The sequence below is a fragment of the Aspergillus novofumigatus genome, assembly GCF_002847465.1.
Source record: "Aspergillus novofumigatus IBT 16806 chromosome Unknown P174scaffold_1, whole genome shotgun sequence".
In the NCBI taxonomy this organism is placed as follows: domain Eukaryota; kingdom Fungi; phylum Ascomycota; class Eurotiomycetes; order Eurotiales; family Aspergillaceae; genus Aspergillus; species Aspergillus novofumigatus.
The window spans coordinates 2,852,576-2,869,036 of record NW_020194274.1 but is presented as its reverse complement, the minus strand read 5'-3'; the positions used below and the strand labels follow the sequence as shown (position 1 = coordinate 2,869,036).

Genomic DNA, 16,461 nt, shown 5'->3' with positions numbered 1-16,461 from the left:
CCAGTTTTGCCTGGATCGGAAAGCGGGACGAGATAGTTTACCAGCCTCCGCTGGCCAATCATTGATGCACGTGGTGGCAGAATCTGCAGAGAAAACCCAGATCGGCCTTCACCGCCTTCTAGAAGAATTCTTTCTGGTCCTTATATTAGCCAATCAAACTGTTCAATGCCACCTTTTCTCACCCCCACATCCGGACAGAAACGCCGCTTGCAGAGGACGAGAGCGGTCACGCCAGTAACCATGGACTACATCAATAAGGGCATTATGAATATTGACTGCAATTAATATCCTGAGACATGCATTAAGGTGTCAGTAGATATCTACCTAGGTAGTTCGGGTATGGTCATTCATTGACAGGGATCGATATCAACTTCGACGTCAGTCGCGATGGCAATATTTTAGAAAAACTTCATCTTGTCGAAGTTACGTCAGTTTGACGATTGGTGTCACACTGAATCGGTAACCAATTCAATACCTCGAATATGGCTTAGCCTATCTGGTCGGGGAGTACGGAGTACGGAGAGATTGAATAATAATACACACGATTTTGCTTCCGTTTGTGTATCACAATTATAAACTCTGAGAAGCTCGTGGTCAAATGTCCACCCCTCGCGTGAGTCGCATGTCATAATCCTTTTAACTAAAAAGCGCTTAACGTGGAGATGACAGTTAGTGGAATCTTGGCATCTGGACATCAAATCGGCCATCTTCATCAACCAGTGAGCTTCGTTCTTTCGAACACGTTCCTACCTGTCACCTGTAAAAGGGCAAGGTGCCTCGTGTGAGATGCCCATTTCTTGCATCTGCGCTAATAGCAGCCACTTCACCATGATGGTATGTCCTACGAAGTAGGATTGTTTGTTATGTCACTATTCCTCTCATCAGTTGATTTCCATGATGTTGATACTGGTGCTCTGTAGGTCATATGAACACATGCCTTGAGATTATCCGTGGTGTCAACCAAGTACATCAGTATCTATTCAGGTTGGAGATAAACTGGGAGCTTTTGCATTGCAAGATCATCAGCTCAGATCATCGAGCATTTTAGCCCATGATCAGACCTCGAATCAACATGCATTATTAAATCATATTCGAATTATTTGCGCCACATGAATCATAGTTCCCATCCAGCAAAATGTTTGGTCAAGTCCCACTCGCGATTTCAATATCTGCCAACCTTTCGGGGACGCAAGAGGGATCGAGCTCAGCGAGCTTTTGCTCGAGACTACCACTTCTATCTACATGAGCCGTGAAGACAACTCGCACGATGCAAACGTGGTCTCCGTTATCTCTTGGCCACGCTCCGTCTGTCTCAGTCCACGGTAGAGGATTTGAAGAGTCAATGCCAATAATAAATGTCGATCGTCATTCGCACTCAGCCATACTCTTGATTCTTACGTATGAGAAATGCTTAGCAATGCTTAGCAGTCTGTTACCTTTATTCACTTTTTGCTCGTGTGACATCGTAAGAACAGCCTCCTCAGACAGCCCTTTTCTTGAGCCGGAGTTGCCGCCCACTCAGCAGGAGATATCCAGTTTCTCTGCCTCAGGTGGTCGAGCCCACGCGTTGAATGACTCCAATTTCTATGAGAGAAATGAGTGGCCATGCTCCCTCCGTGGAGATTCCGTTCTCATTCTCTGAATACACTTTGGAGGAAGACGCTCCTGGTGCTGCATCTGCTGGTAATTGGTTGACGCTGCGAGCTCATTTATCTTCTGGACTCAAGAGAACGTCTACTAGTCTCTCCTGAATCCTGGTCATCCTTCTGCCATCCATATGGATTATGAGGATTTCGATCCTCAACTAAACTTGTACTAGTGATATCGTTTCCGCGATATCCAGCGGCGACATCAGCCACTGCGTCACATCCGTGTACACAATTCTTGGCCCACATCCCGGTTCGGCCTCGACGGCTGAGGCAGTGAGACTGCATCGGGTTCCGATTTGCGATCAGCAGTTCGCAGCCCCTTTCCTTAGCCGTGGATGGACCTGGCGCCACCATGCTTGATGCATATGCACGTTTGACTTCTAAGGCGCCTTCTAGAAGGTCAACGATGCTACCAGGCTTAGTCTAGCCACCAGAGGGAGGACTGGTCCGCTTGGAGCCAGTTTGTCACGTCAAAAAGCTCCTGACATAGAAACGTGGTGCAATATGACGGTCTTATTGGTTCGCATCCGGATAGACAATCTAGGTCGTACCCGACCTAGCTTAAGGTATCTCTTCTCTGCCCAATCCCATATCCAAATGTAGATGCTGCGTCGCTTTGCTTGCATGCCTGCTTCTCATTGAAGTCTTTACCATCTCTATCTGCGAAAGGGACGGGAGGAATGAATCGGGAGTCAATACCTTCCAATTGCTGTCTTGAATTCATTGGCCTTTCCATTTGCATGGCAGTCAAATGATTAATCATTCAGCCAATACAATAAGCAGCAGTGGCTGCCATGTTTCTTTCTCTGCAGCATATTGTTTTCTGTTACTCGAGGATATCAAGATATCACTCTGTGCGCTTCCGGGCAGCCTGAAATGAGTTGAGCTCAGCTTCTTAATGTTTAGACGTCCAGTTGTCCTTCACAGGCTACCGTCGGTGACAGCGGAAATGACTACCTCGGTCATTGGCCGATTGACGTGCTTGTTATGATCTGTTGATGGCAAAAACCGTCATGCCTGTTCTCTGTCAACCCGTACGCGTATGTATACACGTCTATGACTTGTAACCCAACAGGAAAGCAAGGCATTGAACTTCTCGAGGCTTTCTTCACAGTCGGCTCCTGCTTGCTTCAAGTCACAGTCTGTCGACGTCAAGGTGATTGCAACCCAAGATGAGCCACAGCTTCACCCTTCGTAATCGAGTCTCCCTGATAACTTGGACGTCACTGGACAAACTTGAAGATCTGGATTTGCGACCCGTTTTTCCTTCGATTCTCTGTCTTTCCTGGACATCCTCCTGCGATTAGTATTGCGATTGTTTCCGTTTTGTGTCCGTCCTGCAACAATGACCCCGTCGACTTCGTTTGTATTTGCAAAGACCTCACATTGAGATGAGGGTCTTCCCTGCTCGACGCACCGATCAACAGCACATTGCGTAACAGACATCAGGGAAAACCTTCTTTTGAAGTCTAACCCTCAGCACGAAGGTGGACTCAATGTCATAGTGGCGACTGACGCAGTCAGGAAGTGAAACCATGATGTCAAGCAGACTGGAATTGGTCCTTAACCACGGGCTTCTCCTCCAAAGTGTCTGCTGATATATTGACCAAATTCGAACATACTTGGTTATCATTTCTCCGAGAACTTTGGTCTGCGAGGACCTCTCCAATCTTCGTCGTCTGATTTTACCGATTGGATATTCAGCCCTTGTCCTCCAGACTATTGGCTTGATATCGAACTGACACCCTCAAGTGCTAGACTTTGCCTGATGGCTCAGTATTTCTATCAACAAACCTCAGCTTCTGGAATCGTGAACTGTGGACACCACTGTTTAGCTGGGTCTGGATAGTCCTTCAGACACGCTTTCCAGCTCACCTTGCCTCATGTTGCGGCTTCTGGAACTTGTTTTGAACTCATGCGTCAGAATCTTCAGCAGGTCAGGCTCATACCTCTCTGTCTTGCTGTTGTTCCGTGTGGGGTATCTATCTAAACTTAACACCACATGGCGAGAGCTGGCCTTCAGGGCCACGTTCTAGTTTCAGGATGGATAGGCCCTGTAGTGTTCCATTACACTGGGACTGAACGTCATCATCGAGCATAAAACACAAGTTTGTGTCGATCAAGTCTAAACATTTTGAACGATCTCCCCGAGCACGAGGGCTAGAATGCTTAGCACGAAGAAGGTTACGAGCTGTACATATCATTTCGGGTCACGCTGTTATTTGCAAGGTTGGCTTACAATTGGCTCACATAGCCGATAAGTTGGTAAGGCATGTGCCAGGAAAATGACCGGCGAGTCCTGGAACTACCTACAAATATTAAGGTACTATATGTTGTCGCATAATTTTTCCACACAACACCACTGGTAGAACCTTGACATGATCTCTATTAATCCTGCTTGGATTCCTTATTTAATTCCAGAAATTTAATAGGAGGTCTCGTGTCATCATGATCGTGCCCGATACTTGTGGTTGGGTGGTTGGACATTCTGAAGGGTCAACAAAAGTTCCTTACCATCAACCCTTCATTTCTCAGGGTGACTGGAGTATCTACAGGTTAGCGCTATCTAGAAACGCCATGTTTTCTACATCTGAGTCACGGTCAAACACAGGTAGTGACGCCACAAACACTACACTATCTAAGGCTGGGTGGGTGAACGGGCATGCCTGAGGCTGGTCATACATTCCTCACATTCCTCCATCCCAGCCCACCTCACTTTGACTGCTAGCATTCCACGGCTATACCATTCTTCCAGTAATCAATGATCCGGAAGCGGTTCCAGCAACCGCAGATATGACCAGGCTTCAACCACGTGTACAGGAGCATGCTTTCAATGTTGATCTGCCATCGCCAGGAATGATCTCCTTGCTCGAGCTCTGAGAAGAGAGTCTATACAAAATGAAACAGGTCGTCCCTCGTCCTCGGCTGTCAGACAGTACAGCCGTTGATCAATTCCCTCTTTGACACTGAGTTAAGAACGCAAAGCTAGTCATTGAAATGGCTCGACTGTTGATCTTCCTACCTACCGTGTGCGCGTTCATCGCCTTCATACTGAGCATATTATGTCTTTTTGCAGGGACAAAGAAGGATGTCCTCTCGGGGGCGGATATTCTCACCGTGAGTTGGCTGTCCCCCTCTGCTGTGTGTTTCCCACGTGCTGATGAGTGTGCCAGATCTACACGTCTACATTAGCAGCGAAGAAACCGGGAATGCACGATTTCTACTCAATACACGTTATGTCCTACTGCGAAGGCTTCCTTGACCTCAACGAGACTGGACAACGAAAGAACCTGACGGGTTGCTCGGACCGTACCGCGCTCTTCTCATTCAACCCGTCCGAAGTGCTGCTGAAGGAAACGGGAAATACTACTTCGCTGGCGGACATGGGATGGCCAACCGCGGTCAGCGACGATTTCCGCGCCTTCAGGATCACCAGCAAGAGTATGGGAGTCTTCTACTGCATTGGAGTAGGGACTGCCGGTCTGGTCATTCTGGCGAGATTGTGGTTCCTTCTAGTCAAGGGACCACGACAGACAATTGCCGAGGTGTCAGGTCTTCTGGTATGTAGGAAGCTGTTTGGCTGGCTCCCGAGTCCCGACTGAGGTTGCATGGCAAGGAAACTAACTATCATGGTCTTACTCGGCACTACAGATCAGTTTCACCAGCCTTAGCATTGCCTCGATAGTCGCAACCGTGATCGCATTCCAATTCGTCAACCTCGTCAACTACCACGGCAAACACTCGGGCGTGACCGCCAGATATGGCAACCAATTTCTAGGCATGACATGGGCGTCTGTCGGGCTGTCGCTCGTCGGCGGGATCGCGAGTCTGCTGTTTGTCCTCGTCGACCGTTCCCGACCTGATCCGAGACCCGAACCCGAGGCGGAGGCCGAAAACGAGCCCAAGGAGCGGATCCTGTATCGTGAGGAGGATTCGGATTCGGTGAAGACCAAAGTGAACACGGATTGATGAAAGAGGGAAAGCCAGGGGTAATGGAGCAGTGGATTTCGATCGGTTACGGTGGTGAGAGAACGGAAGAGAATTGTAGGGAAATGAGTTATGGAAAGGAAGAGAAACGAAGTGAGGCCAGGAACGGAGGAATGTGCAAATAGTATTCGTTGGATATAGCTTTGATGACCCACTGGAAGCGCCATTCTATTCAATTCTAATGCCTAGCACTACCTGTAGCCGTCATGGTGGACCATAGAGAGCCCTGGGGCTTCAGGCTCAGCCCGTCAAGGCACACAGAGCGAGCAGAATGATTGGGTCTTGCGGGAGTTGGCGACGTCATAAGTGGACCCCGATGGGATCAACGTCGAATGACTTGAACAACGACCACTTCGTAATGTCTCTTCTCTATCGAGGAGGGAGTGAGTGATGGTGAAGGGTAGTGGAGCATAGCTGATCAACCTGGAGATTAAATTGATGACGTCCGAGGCACAAAGTTCTGGATTCACCGTGTAGATAGTACTGGTAGAAGAACGTCGAATGAGTGACATAACATAGTACTATGGATGAACTCCACTCAGACGGGATTGATGGTTGAACCGCGAAACCACATCATTCAGTCATTATATGGATATTGTAGAAGCGGGATACTTGAATCATGACCGGAAGGGCGGGCTAATTCTCCGGCAAAAACATTTCCAAAGATGCCCAAGAAGTTTAGGCAGACAGTTGAGTTTCTATGATGCATGATTTTGGACAGGACTGGGAATGCGGGAACCACCGGAGCAGCGTCCGAGACCGGGTTTCATGTGCTAATGGAGGTCCGTCCCCTGGAAGATGAGGCCTTTCCGCTCCATTTGGGTTAGGATACACCTTGGATCGGTGTCTCATTATTTACTTTGTATGGTACATACTTCTACTCTCTTCCATGAGGCGGATCCCCCATCCGAGGTGGAGGAGAACCACCAGTACAGTGGTCATGTAATCATTATCCTACAATTTTCTACAATCTGCACAGCATTGGATGATGGCTAGATGGGAAAAGCCACGGAGCACAGTGCAACGGAAATGTCTCTATCTCAAGGATGCTGATCAAACTAATATCAGCCACAATAAGATAATTCAAACTAAATGAAGCCATCCGGTGAAGTAACCAGCCATCGACCCCTCCCCCGCCATGTCAACAGCCCCTCGGGCCTCAGCTCTTTTTTGGGCCTTAGCACGCATGCATGTAACACATCTGAGGATAGGTAGGATCCAGTGAATAGCGTCAATACTCGATCGAATCCACGCTGTTCCTTCCAATCCGGTTTTAGGTTTTGGGTTTCGTTCCATCATCGCTCTTTCCCCTCTTTCTCTTTTCTGTTTTCCATCTGCATCTGATCTCCTCGTTGCTGTAATAAATACTGCCTCTCTTCCCCTCTTCTGCATCATTCTTCATTACATCACTCACATCCCTCACTTCATCCGACTTCCTCGTCTTCCTTTCTCATCTTCTGACTATCTCTCTCTCTCCTACTCTTCTCTCTTCTACTCATCTACTCTTCTACACTTCCTACTTTACTCTACCCTTCCACTCTCAGGTATCACTCTTCCTCTCTTCACACCACTGATCTTCCTTTCTTCACCTTCTCCAACTCGTCTAACACAACATCATGGGAAAGAAGGCTATCCAGTTCGGCGGTGGTAACATTGGCCGTGGCTTTGTTGCTGAGTTCCTCCATGAAGCTGGCTACGAAGTTGTCTTCATTGACGTCGTCGACAAGGTCATTGATGCGCTGAAGAGCACTCCTTCATATGAGGTCACTGAAGTCAGTGAAGAGGGCGAGAAAACCAAGACAATTACCAACTACCGTGCCATCAACTCCAAGACCAACGAGGAGGACGTCGTGAAGGAGATTGGTACTGCTGACGTTGTCACTTGTGCCGTCGGCCCTAACGTTCTCAAGTTCATTGCTCCTGTCATCGCCAAGGGTATTGATGCTCGTACCGCGTCCAAGCCCGTCGCCGTGATTGCCTGTGAGAACGCCATTGGCGCTACCGATGCCCTGCGCGGCTTCATCGAGCAGCACACCGATAAGGACCGTCTCAGCTCTATGAGTGAGCGTGCTCGTTTCGCCAACTCCGCTATCGACCGCATCGTCCCCAACCAACCTCCTAACGCCGGCCTCAATGTCCGCATCGAGAAATTTTACGAATGGACGGTGGAGCAGACTCCTTTTGGCGAGTTCGGCCATCCGGATATCCCTGCCATTCACTGGGTCGACGATTTGAAGCCCTACATTGAACGCAAGCTCTTCACCGTCAACACCGGCCATGCCACTACTGCCTACTACGGTCGCGTGCGCGGCAAGAAGATGATCGCTGACGCTCTTGCCGACGCCGAGATCCGCAAGATTGTCCACGACGTTTTGGAACAGACCGCCAAGCTCATTACAACCAAGCACGAGATCACTGAGCAGGAGCAGAATGAGTACGTCGACACCATCGTCAAACGGATGTCCAACCCATTCCTGGAAGACAACGTTGAGCGTGTAGGACGGGCTCCCCTTCGCAAGTTGTCTCGCAATGAGCGCTTCATCGGGCCTGCCTCGCAACTCGCTGAGGAGGGCTTGCCGTTTGATGCACTGCTGGGCTCGATCGAGATGGCTCTTCGCTTCCAAAATGTGCCCGGCGATGAAGAAAGCGCTGAATTGGCCAAGATCCTCAAGGATATGTCCGCCGATGAGGCCACTGCCAAGTTGACTGGATTGGAAAAGAGCCATCCTCTGTATGAGCCCGTACAGAACGTCGTGGCCAAGGTGCAGAAGGACAGCAAGTAGAGGGTTGAACCGCTCGATTACAAACCTGACTCGACTTTCATTATCCGTACCGTCTTTGCAACCCTTTCGCCAACCAGTCTTTGTTCTCACTGACACTCCGTCGTGACCACAAAAGCTTGAGACAAGAGGGCCCGAGTCGACTACGTATTGTGAACGGTCCATGAAGACACGTTATGATATTTCACAGCGACGTTGAACTGGTTCATCCGCAGGACGGATACTGAACCGCATGGGATACGGCGAACAACTGGTCGGCGCGACGGATTACTGGGATTATGGGATTAGCATACAGTATCATGACCTCGTTACCCCGACTTGGATGCAGAGCACCGAGTCTAATGAATTTCTTTGACTGCATTTGTTCTCTCCTTGTAGTCCGTAGACTGAAAGTTCATTGCTCGTATGCATAGATCGAAGATACCTGGCGCAAATGGAGTCAGATTTACAACTTGCTGTCCACCCACTTGGGCTTCCTCTTCTCGACAAACGCGCGCAGACCCTCCTTGATATTCTCCCCCTCATATAGCCTCTTTGACCAGGTATCGACGAGCAACCGACTGCCATCTTCTGCACCGACTCCCTCCCAGCCCAACTTGATGCCCTCCCGACTCACCACTACGGCATCGGGACTGTTAGCCGCAATCAGTTCCGCGATCTCGATGGCCCGTTTCACCACCTGGTCTGCCGCATCCACCACTTCATTGACAAACCCCCACTCTTTCGCTTCCTCCGCCGAGACCTTCCGCCCCGTCAACGCCATCTCCATCGCCCGCTGCCGCCCCACCGTACGAACCACCCGCGGCAGGGCCCCGCGATGGCAACCACCCCGCGCTGCACCTCAGGCAGCCCGAAGTACGCCTGCTGACACGCCACGACCATATCCGCGTTGACGACCATCTCGCATCCACCGCCGAGGCACAGCCCGTTGACGGCGCAAATGACGGGTTTCTTGCCGCTGCGTCTTGATAACCCGCCGAAACCGCCCTCCGGCATGGGTTTCCGGGTACTGTTCGATTGAGCTTGGTTGTTCCATTCTACGAACATAACATTAGCATCAATCTCCTCATCTTAGCTCGAAAAAGCTGTGGCTGGTAGGTAATAAATATGTGAGAGGAAAGGCAAGTTTGTACCCTTTAGATCTGCGCCTGCGCAAAACGCCCTCCCTGTTCCGGTTAGGATTCCCACGCGCAGCGAGGGCTCGTCGTCTAGCCACTGCCAGATGGAATTGAGTTCTTGGTGGCCGGTTGTGCTGATGCAGTTTAGGTCGCGGGGCGGTTGAGGGTTACGAGGAGGATGTGCGGGGAGGGGAAGGAGAGGGTTGCATCTTGCGGGTTTGGTGGGGGGGTTGTGAAGGGCATTTTCGGTTGATTTTGTTTATTTGAGTCCCTCAATGGGTTGGATGTAGAAGGAAAAAGAGGTTTTAGGTGTTGTTGGGGAGCGAGATGATATAATATGGTGCTACCTTTTTCTAGCTCTAGGTATGGACTTCGGTTGATGTGGAGAGGCCGAGGCCCGAGAAGGTGATAATGCGGAGTCGCGGCGTGGTGGGTGTACATATCCGATTATCTGATATATTAGACTCCGGGTTGAAATACAAAGGATGAGTGGTTCGAAGATCATTATGAGAATAAAAATGAAGATATATTTACAACTATTTACTCGCTTCAGACATGCCATACTGAACTCGTCAAATTCCCTCCCCCGTCGTCAACGCCCGAACTCCTTTTACGGCAGTGATCTTGGATATCAAATGTACGCATCAACTTGTGTAAAGATCGGCCCAGGTTAATCACGCCTTGTTGATCCATCCGCTGTGCACCATAAAATCGTAAATTCGACTTGTTTTTGTAGTATCAATCTATCATACCATGATCTGTTAGCAAAGGGAGCGGAACGACAAAGATGTAGATCCTACCTTGCAAATAGCCCGTGCATCCTTCTTCTTGAGACTTCCCCCTTGCTTCATCGCCTCTTTCAACAGCGTCTCTTTGATCACCAGGTATGGCTTGGGTTGGATGTGTAGTACATTGCAGAGCTCCACTTCCTCCTTGGTCAAGAGATGCAGATCTGGTGCGCCCTCGTTCTCTAGCTTCCACGGGATCACTCCGTTCAGTGGTTGCACCACAAATTTGGTTTTGGTGGGCTGGGGTGTATTCAGTCCGTCTCCGTTACTGGCGAAAGCCCAGTCGAAATCGTTCAAGGGGACGTTGGCTGGCTCGGGAGCCTTGTTTGCACCTGAAGCTTTTTGTAAGCGCAGAGGAAGCTCGGGTGTTGTCAATTGACTGGCCGCGGTCGGCTGCTCAGGCTGCTGCGTCTGCTTCGGGCGTGTGCTGGCGAAACGATCGAAAGATCCCTGCGGCAGGAGTCTTTGCGCACGCTGCTGTTTCTCTTGCTCGTACTTTTCTCCGCCCTTGAGGTCGCCAATGCCCATCTGGCGCCATTCCTGCAGCTGCGCAATGGCCAACCGAAGATTGTGCTCGTACTCTAGGCCCTTGTTGAACTCCTCAAAGTCGTCATGGTTCATCATCCGCGCAAATGGTTTGGCCTTGTTCAGCAAATCCTTTTCTTCCTTGGTGCGCTTCTTCTCCAATGCCGTGTTCTTCCGGTATTCCAGGAGATTGTGTTCGAACAGAATCTTCTTCCGCTCCGTCCGCGCAGTCAGACGCGAGTTGTAGATGTCGACCACGGTCATCTTCAGTTCCATCTCCGCATCCGTCTCCCCATTTGGCGTCTCTCCAGCGCCCGGTTCAAAGGTCATGTGCTGCACCGCCTCTTCGGCCTCGTTCATGAACTCGGTTTCGAACTCCAATCGACCAGGCATGTAGCCCTGTACTTCATGGCAAGCTGGTACACTGGCAGTGGGTTTCTGCTTGGGTGTGGTTGGAGGAGCCGCCTTCGCTGCTTCCTTGCGCTCTTCAATACGTCGCTTCTTGCGGGCCTGGAACTCCTCCTTGGAAATGGAATCCTGTAGGCTCGTATCATCGGGATCCGCTCGTTCGGGTAGGGGGAAATTAGAGCTTTCGATGTACGTCCTGATGTAGTGATCGCGCACTTCGTCTTTTGTGCGATATCCGCCGATGTGATCTGCAATGTCCGCCCATGATCCCAATCCGTAGATCTCTGCACCCTCCAATAACAGTAGTTCCTCGTCGGCGCCCCAATCTTCTTCAAATATGGGGACCGAATTCTGTTCGATGACCTGGTACGGATGGGCGGATGGATCGTGATTTTTCGATTTCTCACCAGCCGCAAAGCAGGGGACACAGAGGTCGTATTCGTGGCAGGCGGGATGGGCGCATGATATGCGAACCTACACTCATCACGTCAAATCAGCGATCGCTTGTTATGCTTCTATCGAGCAGACAATCAAAGAACCTCCATACCGTCGACGTCACATCTGCCGAGCAGATATCACAGTGATACTTGGTGCCTGCTTCGGTGCCGCGTGAGGCGGTCTTCTTCCGTATTACACCCATCGATTGTGAGTTCCTATCATCCTCCTCAGTACCCTGATCCGTTTCGAACACGCGTATGAGCCCTCCAGCAATCTGAGAGGGCAACTATTGTGCGCTGGGGCCGAGGTTCATCAACAAAAGAAAGAAATTAAAGTTGTCGAGGGGGTTTGGCCGTGAGGCTGATAACAAAGGGATATGTATGTCTCCGCAGCCGAAGCGGAGGTACGCGGGGAGTTGTAACTGGTCAATCAAGCCACGACTGGGATGACAAGGGAAATAGGCTAGTGTGATTGGAAGACAATGATTGCGAATGATACCTAGATGATGATTGATTCACCAGGATTTGGGACCTATTGTGTTGACTCAGATTGATCAACAGATTAATATCTCTCTCACTCTGTGATTCAGTGGTCACCTATGGAGTAGTCTCCAGAAATACCAGTTAGATTGTTTGAATCTGGTGGGCGACGACTGGGACTGGGGCTGTGGCTAAAACAACCAACTGGGGCTGAGGGAAATTGCACAGCCCCAATTGGTACCCAAAACAGAATGATAGTTGCCTCAGGCATAAAGGCACATTGACAGCGATGTTTCTGTTGCCGAGAGCCAATCACGGGACTCTCTTTCCTTTCCCCTCTTCAGTCTTCAGCCTGTCAGGATAGTGGAGGTACGTCCGTTCTTACTACGCTACGGGCTACGGCTAACTGAAAGTCTCGGTCTTAGTAGGACGGAGTGTCTGATCCCCCTCCCTTCTTCATTCCTATTATTGTTATTTTGAACCTTAGACCTCTCTTGCTACCTATCTCAGAAACATCAATCAACCTAGGGTCGTGTTCACTTTTCCGACCGACGACTCCCTTCCGCGGCCCTGGTTGTTCTCACTGGGATTCTCCTCATTCTTTATCCCTCCCTGTGTTGTGCCTCAATTGCCTGTTATCGATCATCTTAGGAGATTCCCTCTGTGTCTTGCATGTCCGCTGTGGCTGTGGCAACTCAGTATCCTCTCGCATTGGATTGATTCAATTATTTACTTTTACAACGGTGATTGTGTTTCTAAAAACAATCATCGACTTATCCTTTCTCTCTCTCTCTCCTTTTCTTTATTTTGGTTCCGTTCTGAGGACATCCATCTATCTTCTTTTATCATCACCCCTCTCCTTAAACCTCTCGCCCCAGACTCGCCGTCACAATGTCGTGGAAGCTCACTAAAAGTATGTTCAGTTGGTCTTCCCATTCCCTATTGATAGTAATGTCTTGTATTTGTACACAGTACTGATATTTTTTGCTCTTCTACCGCAGAGTTGAAGGAAACGCATCTTGCGCCTCTGACAAACACCTTTACCCGCTCATCCTCCACATCCACCATCAAAGGTGAATCCGGCGAAGAGACTCCGGTAGTTTCGCAGACTCCGAGTATTTCATCCACAAACTCCAACGGAATCAGTATGTGCTCTCCTTGTCGCTTATCACTCCCGCCCTGCATAGCCGGCTGTTTCCCTCCTGTTTTACCCCAAATGTTCTCTCTCGTCGTATCACATAAACATATCATCTCTAACATGGTGTAAGATGCCTCGGAGTCGCTCGTTTCACCACCTGTCGACCCTGTCAAGCCTGGTATCTTGATAGTCACTCTTCATGAAGGGCGAGGCTTCGCCCTGTCCCCGCATTTCCAGCAGGTTTTCACTTCGCACTTCCAGAACAACAACTATTCGAGTTCAGTCCGTCCCAGCTCCTCTTCCTCCCACTCTACCCATGGACAAACGGCTTCGTTCGCGCAAAGCGGCCGCCCGCAGTCCACCAGCGGTGGCATCAATGCTGCTCCAACCATCCACGGTCGCTACTCGACCAAGTACCTCCCCTACGCTCTTCTGGATTTTGAAAAGAACCAGGTTTTTGTCGACGCTGTTTCGGGTACACCTGAGAATCCTCTCTGGGCCGGCGATAACACCGCTTTCAAATTCGATGTGTCTCGCAAGACCGAGCTGAACGTCCAGCTGTATCTTCGTAATCCGTCCGCTCGACCTGGCGCCGGTCGGAGTGAGGATATCTTCCTCGGTGCGGTCAGAGTTCTCCCTCGGTTCGAAGAAGCCCAACCGTATGTGGACGATCCGAAGCTCAGCAAGAAGGATAATCAGAAGGCAGCCGCGGCTCATGCAAATAACGAACGTCACTTGGGTCAGTTAGGCGCAGAGTGGCTCGACCTTCAGTTCGGCACGGGATCAATCAAGATTGGTGTCTCCTTTGTCGAGAACAAGCAGCGCAGTTTGAAGCTGGAGGACTTTGACCTGCTGAAGGTTGTGGGTAAGGGTAGTTTTGGCAAGGTGATGCAAGTCATGTTAGTATTCAGCTCGACAACTCCTTCTTTAACGATCGTGCTGATCTTTCCACAGGAAGAAAGACACTGGTCGAATCTACGCTCTCAAGACCATTCGTAAGGCCCATATCATCTCGCGATCGGAAGTCACACACACCCTGGCGGAGCGGTCCGTGCTTGCCCAGATCAACAATCCCTTTATCGTTCCCCTGAAGTTCTCGTTCCAGTCTCCCGAGAAGCTGTACTTGGTTCTCGCTTTCGTCAATGGCGGAGAGTTGTTCCACCACCTTCAGCGGGAGCAGCGGTTCGATATCAACCGAGCTCGTTTCTACACGGCTGAGTTACTCTGTGCGCTGGAATGCCTGCATGGCTTCAAGGTCATCTATCGTGATTTGAAGCCCGAAAATATCCTGCTTGATTACACCGGCCACATTGCACTTTGTGACTTTGGTCTGTGCAAGTTGGACATGAAGGACGAAGATCGGACGAACAGTAAGTCGCCTATTTTGAAGATTATCCTTTCCATTCAATGGCTGATCGGTCGTATAGCTTTTTGCGGAACTCCTGAATATCTTGCGCCTGAGCTCTTGCTTGGCAACGGTTACACGAAGACTGTCGACTGGTGGACTCTGGGTGTCCTTCTCTACGAGATGTTAACTGGTCTTCCACCGTTTTATGACGAGAACACGAACGACATGTACCGGAAGATTTTACAAGAGCCCCTGACTTTCCCCAGCAGCGACATCGTTCCTCCGGCCGCTCGTGACCTTCTGACGAGGCTGCTTGATCGTGATCCTCAGCGTCGCCTTGGCGCAAACGGCGCCGCAGAGATCAAGTCGCACCATTTCTTCGCCAATATTGATTGGAGAAAGCTTCTTCAGAGGAAGTATGAGCCAAGTTTCCGGCCGAATGTGGTATGTATTAATCTCCCATTCTACCAAGCCCTGCCACTAACCATACCATCGCAGATGGGCGCATCTGATACCACCAACTTCGACACGGAGTTCACTTCGGAGGCACCCCAGGACTCGTATGTCGATGGGCCTGTTCTGTCACAGACAATGCAGCAGCAGTTTGCGGGCTGGTCTTACAACAGGCCTGTCGCTGGTCTTGGAGACGCTGGTGGCAGCGTCAAGGATCCATCCTTCGGCAGCATTCCTGAGTGAGCAGCTCTTGAGTGTTGCTAACAGGCTAGCCTGGACCAAGAGGTAGAATGGCTTTTGGATTACGGGTTAAAGGGGAATTGTTTGATACAATTCTATCTGCCTTCGTTTCTCGTTCCCTTCGTCTTCTTTCTGAGTCCCCGGCACCTCTGCTTTCTCATTCTCTGTCCTCTCTTGCCCTTTCCTTTTAGCACAAGGAGTCCATGGCATTTTCAAATTCTCCTGGAATTATTCCCTTTGAGTGATCTCAATTCAATTGAGCGGCTTGTGTTTGTGTTTTTCCCCTTTCCATCTTGCATTTGAGATCAGTCAAGGCAGGTACCTCCAACCAGTTCTTTACTGTCTCTGATTCGTGTTGACTCGCATCATGTTTCGGCATTCTACATAACATCTGGCCATCTTTTTTTTATGCCCGGAAGATGTTGAGGAGAGCGTACAGTCAACTTCGAACCTTGTCTGAGAGTGTGTTCTGAAGTCTATGACCTCTGTGAGCCGCTCTGTTTACCTCCCAACGCCATGATCTGCTGGTCTGATCCTATCTTGCCGGTCGGGAGAAAATGTCAACGTCTCAGGCATGATTGATCACTTTGTTGATCTTGGGAGACCTGCGTATTCGACATCCTGACTTGGTGTATCACTTTTCATCTCCGGTTTTCTTTCTACAATCTGGTGAATTGGTTTCTCTTCCTTCTGGGCCACTTCAGCATACCTGGAGGGCCTTTTGTCATCCATCGCAAAGCGAACATGACTGGGTCATAGACAGCAATGACAATTTTTTTCATGAATGCCTTTATCTAAAATGTGGCAATCAAGCCTTTTTAAGCGGATCATAACTCGCCAAGGACGCCTCCAGGAGCGGAAGTCTCTAGGTGAAGCTGAAAGCTGTAGGGAATTATTACATAGACCAACTTAAGGCCAGCGGAAACCCTTTAGTATAATCGGCATCAATGCTTCCCCCGGCCTGCGATACAGAGACGCATTCTTTGACCTCATTTACCCAAGGTTATTGTCGACAATGGACTTGGTCAACATCGGACAAATACACAGTCCGAACCGGTGGCCATGATGGAAATATATATGGATGAAACGGCAAGGGAAAAATGAATCAAT

At 49.8% G+C, this 16,461-nt stretch overlaps 5 protein-coding genes across 5 annotated transcripts; 3 read left to right on the top strand and 2 right to left on the bottom strand.

Moving 5' to 3' along the window:
- Positions 1–4,483: 4,483 nt before the first annotated feature.
- On the top strand, positions 4,484–6,026 carry P174DRAFT_32291 (SUR7/PalI family protein). Its single transcript, XM_024821654.1, has 3 exons — positions 4,484–4,766; positions 4,823–5,209; positions 5,301–6,026. The coding sequence occupies exons 1-3, from the start codon at positions 4,647–4,649 to the stop codon at positions 5,616–5,618; spliced, it is 825 nt and encodes a 274-aa protein (XP_024687471.1). The 5' UTR covers positions 4,484–4,646; the 3' UTR covers positions 5,619–6,026.
- A 1,226-nt stretch (positions 6,027–7,252) lies between these two features.
- On the top strand, positions 7,253–8,419 carry P174DRAFT_362226 (mannitol-1-phosphate 5-dehydrogenase; the record flags this gene model as incomplete). Its single annotated transcript, XM_024821839.1, has 1 exon — positions 7,253–8,419. One exon carries the CDS (start codon positions 7,253–7,255, stop codon positions 8,417–8,419), a length of 1,167 nt encoding a protein of 388 aa, XP_024687470.1.
- A 252-nt stretch (positions 8,420–8,671) lies between these two features.
- Positions 8,672–9,383, bottom strand: P174DRAFT_32196 (enoyl-CoA hydratase/isomerase family protein). The gene has a single exon (XM_024821653.1). It carries the CDS (start codon positions 9,183–9,185, stop codon positions 8,862–8,864), a length of 324 nt encoding a protein of 107 aa, XP_024687469.1. The 5' UTR covers positions 9,186–9,383; the 3' UTR covers positions 8,672–8,861.
- Positions 9,384–10,026: 643 nt separating this feature from the next.
- On the bottom strand, positions 10,027–12,281 carry adaB (chromatin-binding transcription regulator ADA2). Its single transcript, XM_024826262.1, has 3 exons — positions 11,803–12,281; positions 10,335–11,729; positions 10,027–10,277 (listed from the first exon to the last, which is right to left on the bottom strand). The coding sequence occupies exons 1-3, from the start codon at positions 11,893–11,895 to the stop codon at positions 10,209–10,211; spliced, it is 1,557 nt and encodes a 518-aa protein (XP_024687468.1). The 5' UTR covers positions 11,896–12,281; the 3' UTR covers positions 10,027–10,208.
- A 782-nt stretch (positions 12,282–13,063) lies between these two features.
- On the top strand, positions 13,064–15,354 carry P174DRAFT_360972 (serine/threonine-protein kinase; the record flags this gene model as incomplete). Its single annotated transcript, XM_024821755.1, has 6 exons — positions 13,064–13,085; positions 13,174–13,317; positions 13,441–14,209; positions 14,265–14,680; positions 14,738–15,102; positions 15,157–15,354. The coding sequence occupies 6 exons, from the start codon at positions 13,064–13,066 to the stop codon at positions 15,352–15,354; spliced, it is 1,914 nt and encodes a 637-aa protein (XP_024687467.1).
- Between the last annotated feature and the right edge of the window lie 1,107 nt (positions 15,355–16,461).

What these genes read in the sequence shown, in the direction of transcription:
- P174DRAFT_32291 (XM_024821654.1), top strand. Translation starts at nt 4,647, where the DNA reads ATGGCTCGACTGTTGATCTTCCTACCTACCGTGTGCGCGTTCATCGCC. An exon ending in CGGGGGCGGATATTCTCACC is followed by an intron (nt 4,767 to 4,822) that starts GTGAGTTGGCTG and finishes TGAGTGTGCCAG; the next exon opens with ATCTACACGTCTACATTAGC. An exon ending in CCGAGGTGTCAGGTCTTCTG is followed by an intron (nt 5,210 to 5,300) that starts GTATGTAGGAAG and finishes TCGGCACTACAG; the next exon opens with ATCAGTTTCACCAGCCTTAG.
- adaB (XM_024826262.1), bottom strand. Translation starts at nt 11,895, where the DNA reads ATGGGTGTAATACGGAAGAAGACCGCCTCACGCGGCACCGAAGCAGGC. An exon ending in CGGCAGATGTGACGTCGACG is followed by an intron (nt 11,730 to 11,802) that starts GTATGGAGGTTC and finishes TGATGAGTGTAG; the next exon opens with GTTCGCATATCATGCGCCCA. An exon ending in ATGCACGGGCTATTTGCAAG is followed by an intron (nt 10,278 to 10,334) that starts GTAGGATCTACA and finishes ATGGTATGATAG; the next exon opens with ATTGATACTACAAAAACAAG.
- P174DRAFT_32196 (XM_024821653.1), bottom strand. Translation starts at nt 9,185, where the DNA reads ATGGAGATGGCGTTGACGGGGCGGAAGGTCTCGGCGGAGGAAGCGAAA.